At 40.9% G+C, this 6,851-nt stretch overlaps 1 protein-coding gene across 1 annotated transcript in view; it reads right to left on the reverse strand.

Moving 5' to 3' along the window:
• The window catches only part of ZNHIT6 (zinc finger HIT-type containing 6), a 31,100-nt gene that overhangs the window by 21,726 nt on the left and 2,523 nt on the right, over window positions 1–6,851 (reverse strand). The window contains exons 2-4 of the mRNA XM_026038018.1: window positions 6,722–6,828; window positions 6,554–6,639; window positions 5,199–5,302 (exon numbers count right to left, since the gene is read on the reverse strand). Of these exons, the coding sequence (XP_025893803.1) occupies window positions 5,199–5,302; window positions 6,554–6,639; window positions 6,722–6,828 (297 nt within the window). The remainder of the gene's footprint in view (window positions 1–5,198; window positions 5,303–6,553; window positions 6,640–6,721; window positions 6,829–6,851) is intronic.

Below are 6,851 nucleotides of genomic sequence, written 5' to 3' on the forward strand. Positions count from 1 at the left end.
TAAGCTGCCATGGAATGCCACTCCATGGTTTTCTTGGATACCGAGGCACTGACTACAAAGCTACCAAACAGCAGGGATCTGGGAGAGCTGCAGCACGTCACAGATGTCACCAGGAGCCCATCCCTGCACCGCCTGCCTTCACATCCTATTTTGGCTACCTCAGAAGTGTGGAAGCCYGTCAAGAGAAAGAAAAGCCAAGGGCCTCTGCTCCCACATGAGATGTAGCTACAAATTATGATCTAAACAGACTGTTTTACAATTACTGTTCTTCTAAATCAAAGTATGCATCTCCCTTTCATTTCTCTTAAAATTTCCCGCCTCAAATATTTTCGGTATTTGTGTCCCTTCACCAGTCACTTCACAGAGCTCCACGTAAGTTTATTTATCTATTTATTTATTTTTGATAGCAACAACTGAAAATATTTTTCATGCTACAAAGGTAGAAGAAATATACACAGCAGCTRCCAACTTCTGCTGGTTTTCTGAAGAACTGCAAAGATTCTCACTGCCTTTTACAGTTAATGCAGTACCTAGGCAGATGCTCTGAGTGCTGTGGGCACAGGCAGTGCAGCTGCTAGGAAGTAAGGGGAGAGATTGACAGAGCACTCAGGGACCAGAAGGTGCAGATAAAGCCCTTGGAGGAATTTTAGAAGGATTTATGACTGACTGTTTCTCAAAACATTTATGAAATATCACTTAAGAGCTAAACTTTCCAATCTAGGTTTCCTTTGATACAATTTTGCCCAGATTGCTGTAGAAGTCCTTCTATTTCTGTGTATTTCTTTTAAATAAAGAATCTGACTCAAAGTTCTAAATTCATCGCATCGGAAGATACCAACTGCAATTCTGGCTCTGCAAAAATACTTAGGCTCAGCCTGTGAAAGACAGTTATTCACTGCCCATTTTGCTTCTACTTAGCAACTAACCCTCTAAAAAAAAAGAGTTGGTTTTAAAGAAAAAAGAGTGTATGAGATTACCTTACATCAAAGCATAGACAAATAGTGTAGTATTTTTATGTTATTTTGAAATAACAGGAAATACAGAAGTTTAATGAAGAATCCTCTAACTTCGATAAAATTCTGAACTCTTATCTRGAGCACTGAATTTTAACTTAAATACCAGCTATTCAGCATCTACTCCTTTGAATACTATTGTCTTTCTTAACTTTCTTAACCAATGAATATTCAGCAAGCGACTAGATTCCCTTGTGAAAACAACAAAAAAAAAGCCCCATTAATATATGAGAACATGTACTGGTTTGATTTCATAAATAAGCTCATAATTAGTTTTGTAGCTTCCATCAGCAGCACACACAAGAGGATGCTCCCACTTAGTTAAGGCTTCATTAAACTAATTCCTAACTGAAATTTGATGTATAAACAGTAAAACCAAATTATTTCTACTGAGAGCTGAAATGTTTCCTAGTTACAGTAAACAGCAAGAGAATCCATGAAGAAACTAGAGTGCATTTCCCTTGTAACACTTACGCTCTTCTACCAAGGGGCCTCACAGCAGCAGCAAGTCTTATTAACCATATGTGCCGCAATAATTAAACATGTTGGACTTGAACCGAGAGTCCTTCATAAATCAAAGGGACACTGCCAAGGCCGAGTCACCCAAACCATAGTTATCTTAAAAGAATGAAACTCCTGTCCTGTTTAAATTCTGCAAGTTTCCACACTTTTGCTACGRGAGTTAAACATTTCAGCTGTTAAGAAAGGTTTCAGCTCTGGAGCTCTATGCAAGCGCTCATCTCCTGAAAAGCTGCAGACCTACCGAAACACCCCGGGACCCAACTCTCACGGATTTAATAGGTGTAACAGGATAACGTTAGCCCAAAATTCAGCTCAAATAACTCCTGAGTAAATTTTAAATACCAGCAACACTTCAATTTATTTAAATTATATTAATCTAGTTGAGGATAAAGATTTGTTTGGGGATTTTTAAGGGCTCCGTGAGGTAACCTCCATAACACTAATGGTCGTTCACATGATGCTGCTCCTAGGCTGCTCCTACATCAAAGGCCAGAGATAAAGGGAATGGGTCCCTCTCCCTCTCTCCCCGTGCAGACAATGTGATCCAACACCTCCAGGTTGCAGCAGGGCGCCCAGTGCCGCTGTTTGCTCTGCTCCTGGGTCTCCCCAACTTGTCATCCCCTTCCCAAAGGCTCCCTCTGCCAGCAGCACATCCCAAATCTATGGTAATGCGCTTCCAGGAGGGGAACTATCAGCTGCACTGGGAAATGGGATGCCACAGGCAACACGCTCGAAGCAGCGCACCAGAAATGTTGTGAACAGATGTCCAAAGCATCACCTCTAAATCTCATGTCTCCTTGGTATGAGCTCACTATAAACTGCGCTCAGACTCATTTTCTATTTGCCCCTGCATTAATTAGCTACATTCCCAAGATAATAAATTAGTCCAAACCTAGTGTTACCTAGCACTGGCACGTATTAGTCCAAACCTAATGTTACCTAGCATTGGCACGTATGCTTTCACAATACTGAATGTAGCAAACAAACTATCCAAAACCAGGAAATGAAGAGTCTGCTTAATTCATCCAAACAACCCCTGATCTGTCCTCCAGAGCTGGCAGGGCAGGGGATGACACAAGAATACATCTTGTACTTCCTACTCTTGGATTACTCTCATTCCTGCCTTGTGTGGCCTAATGGCTTGGCTCACACGGACAGCGTGAAGAGGACATCAGGAAAGACTGTTCCCAGCTTTCTGTGCACATATGTGGAGCAGCTTCCCATCTCGGGAGCAGTCTCTGCACAAATCCTCACTGGCAAAAAGCAGGAGCAGGGGCTCAGCTGTGCAGAAGGGCAGGCACACCAGAGCCTGGGCAAGTTAGGCTGTGCAAAGCGCTCCCTTGCACAAAGCTACTTTGCACAGCCTAACTTTTTGGTGAGTATGAGAGTTAAAGGGGGAATGGGCATCATGAAGTCCCATGGGATAAGTGCTGAACGGTTGATAGTGTAGTGGCGGTTCAGCCAAACCTAAGGTTTGATTCCTCAGGCATCCACATAACAGAAGAAGGAAAAAGGTACCAAATTAAAAAAAAAAGCACTTAGCTTTTATCTAATTCAGTGAATTGAGTCCACGCTGCACGAGTAACAGCATTAGCACAAGAGAGGAAACAGGACTGCAACAGTCTGTACTCGGACAAATTTAAGCTGTTAAATCTGTAGCTTAAGCTTTGCGGTGAGCTGGTTCAGAACTTATCCAACTGAAAAGTGCCACTGGAAGACCACACAAAAAAAAGACCAAGGGAAAAAGGACTTCCTGCTATATTCAGGTTATACTTCCCTTCTTAAAAAGGAACAAAGGCACATTGTAGCAAGGATTGTTTCCTCTTATGCAAAAGCATAAACCTGAACACAGGAAGGTGCAGGGAGTTCAGTGGTTATTGCATATCCTTTATCAGCCAAATCAAATAAAAATGCTACTCTTAATGTGGGMAACGGCACCTCATTTCAAACGATGAGCCTGTATCTGACCCAAGAGCCAAACTCTTCCCTGAATCAGCTCAGAACTGCTCACCCTACAGCAGGGGAATTTTGATAATGTTTAGGAACAAAAGCTACTTGCGGGTCCGTAACAAAATGACTGATCCCAGCAATGGCTGGATCTATCAATATTAAGGAAAGGGATGGGATATGTGTGGTTGGGGKAACTGTCTCCAGCACCTGTTTTTTCAAGATGTCCAAACATCTAATTTTGACCTGTAGGACACTTAGCAAACGTCAATACAATCTAAYGAAGCGCTGAGAATTTAGCAGCTGAAGAAACAACCTTCCAGCAGGAAGATGTTCTAACACTATCACCAAGTACACTTCTTCTTTGCCTTAAAGGAAGTATATTTCAGCTTTTTAGCCCCAATATGGTTTATTCCACTATAGACTGAAGAGAGTACTGCAATAATTCAGGACAGGCTTTYTTYTTTTTTTTTTTTTTCCTCCTCTCTTGTCAAGACAAAAGCACATATTACAGTGATATTCTACTCCACTTCTAAGCATCTACTTTTTGTAGTRACTATAGAACATGCTCTGTAGCCTTGAACCACATTTGCAGGAAACAGATGGTTACTTTCCTGTCCTCTTAAGAATGGAAAACATGACCAAGTCCTTTATGATGGGACCTGAAAGTCCCTTATAGGCTAACACTTTCAAGAAACAACTGTTTTTATTGAGGAAAAAAGTAAGGTATTTTCCCAGGCAGTAAAATACTTCCTTGAGTATTTGCCAATAAGTCACCTTCCTCGCCCCAGAGATTTAACTCTGCTTCTCTTAGAAAAAACAACACATGAATGCGTAATCCGCTCAAAGACTAATTCACCCCAAATAAAAGCTCTCTTTCACTACATACTCTAAAAAGATTTGCCAGAGAACAAAACCTGAAAAACATGCTACGTCAAGGCAAATTTCTGTCACAGAGGATTGTACTATGTCCAGAATCCTACCAAGAAGGACCAAAAACTCTCTTTGCCTGTTCTATTCTTCTGTCCTCCAAGAACGCCTGAGCTCTTTACACTTGCTCTAACTCTTTGACTACTCTTTTACTCTGTATTCCTATGGATGTTTAGGTTGTGTCAGGTATCCRTGACATCTCGGAGATTTTCCAGAAAAGTTAAGCTCAGCTCAAAGCTTCAGTTACCTTGTGCTGGTCTTGTGCTGCTAAGGTATCTATAGAGGGTAGGGCATGAAGCCAAGAAAAAAAAACTCAGAAGCAGACAACCTCTGCTTATGTGGCGGCACCAGCAAGGCTTGGGGCTATCCTCTGGTCTTTCCTAAAGAAAGGAGAAAGCCTCATGCATGCATAATTTGGGGTAAAGAGAGGAGAAAACATCCTAGATTTCCATTCATCACATGAATTTTTTCACRTTTTCCTCTATGGCAGCCAGAAGCGGTAAAGTATGAGCTTTAAAAGTCATATTTCTAAACCTCTTCCATCCCTTAYGTTCTGACAAGAATAAAATACCTGCAAAGAACAAGAAATCTGGCTTTCTCAAAAGAAAAGGTGCAAGARCATCCGCGGCAGCTTTCCCACCTCAGTGGTTAATTTGTCAGGGAGCGACACCTGGCGGCTGGACACTCAGGCCCGCTCAGATCCCAGCCCCAGGACGGATCCAGACCCTCCTTGTCATCTGCTCCGTGACACCAAATACTGCTGACTGCAGCTGACCAGAGACTCACTTCTTATTGAAGATGGTTGAATTCTCTTTCCTTTTTGTAAATCCAATGGGAAGAGTTTTCAGGTTGATATTATGTCTCCGAGCTCTATTTCTCAGGTAATTTATCTAACAAAAAAAAAAAAAAAAAAAATTTTGAAAATTAACAACATAATCAAAAGTTAAACAAAAAAAAAAGAGTCATTCCAAGGGAATTTTGGGAAAGTTATAGAAAAGGCCACATTTAGTATGGCCTTTTACTTTCTGTTCAGTCATGATGAAAAAAATGTTAAGAGAGGAAACTCTGAGGTAAAGCTTTCCCAGGGTTAAAATACATCATATCTGAGCTCTTTTTAGTGCTTAGGCATATCACGAAAGCCACACACAGCCACTGCGGATGCACCACCATCCATGGAGCTGCTTTGGGACTGTAACCCAGCTAGCAGAAGGGATGGACAAGCACCATTCCATCCACTTGGACAAAACTGGAATTGAAGGTGGCAGAAAGAGTATAATTCTATAAATGTGCCTAGTACCAAAGGCTAAAAGCTGCTACCTCTGTGGCATCTCATCTTCAGTGCACGCATTCCCACAACATCCCCTATCAAGTACACAGAGACACAGCGTGTGATTTCAGCCTAAGCAGAAAGTTGGAGCCCTGTGAATTTACTTTGCAGTAAAACATCAGCATGAATTCTCTCCAGCTGAACAGTTCAATACTACATTTACAGTGGAAAACAACTCTCTTTTTTGGACATATCAATGAGCTTTTATGATTTATCAATGAGTTAAAGGATGTTAGAGTTAATTTTTTCTCCCTTTCCTCATCTTGCTCTTCTCAGTTTTGTCACAGGATTTTTCAGAAAACACCATCTTTAATGATTCAAACAGTTYGAAGTTTCAATCAAAATCCCTTCCTATCCACAGCAGGTTGGCTTTTGCTTCTTTGTTCCCTTATGAAGGAATGATTTATTCATTACAGAGTTCTATTTGCCCTCATCTCATACATGTCAAAGCACGCAGTAGTTTTTAGGCAACTACAACACCCGCCCCTTACATGGGAATACTGGACTTAAAGAAAAYGTGAAGGTGTAAGAAAAGAGTCAGAATTTCTCAACACACCTGCCATCAAACAGCAAGAATGGTCATACCAATAATTTTAAGAGCATAGATATTATTCTTCTATGCATCAGATGCAGCCAGCAATACTAATTCTTACATAAAATTACAGAAGTTTGGAAATGAGGTTTAGTTTCTTTGAATTCCCACTGAGGTGGTCACCACACAGACTTCAGAGTTCATGTTCATTCCTCTGCTGTGAAGATATGAGCGGCTCTGACAGAAACTGAAAAAAGTTGTAGTTCCTAATCTAAAACTTACAAATTTATTTGTTGTTGGCCTATGCACTGAAACATCTCGAGCAGCAGCATCAGCTGTCCTTCCTACATCTTCCAGGAAACGATAATCTGAAGAAAAAAGAACAAGAAAAAATGTAGTGCTAACCTATTAAATACAGCGAATTTTAGAAAGCACAAGGAATAATCTTACCACTTAGAAGGTTCAAGTCAGTAAATTCATTTACAGAAACAAATGCTGTTTTATCCCTGATCCCATTACAGTTCAGCGCAAGCTTATGCTTCTTTACACACAACAGACTGAAATGATACAAAAAAAACAM

Source organism: Nothoprocta perdicaria, unplaced genomic scaffold, assembly GCF_003342845.1.
Source record: "Nothoprocta perdicaria isolate Ctin4 unplaced genomic scaffold, notPer1 scaffold_20, whole genome shotgun sequence".
NCBI classification, from domain to species: Eukaryota; Metazoa; Chordata; class Aves; order Tinamiformes; family Tinamidae; genus Nothoprocta; species Nothoprocta perdicaria.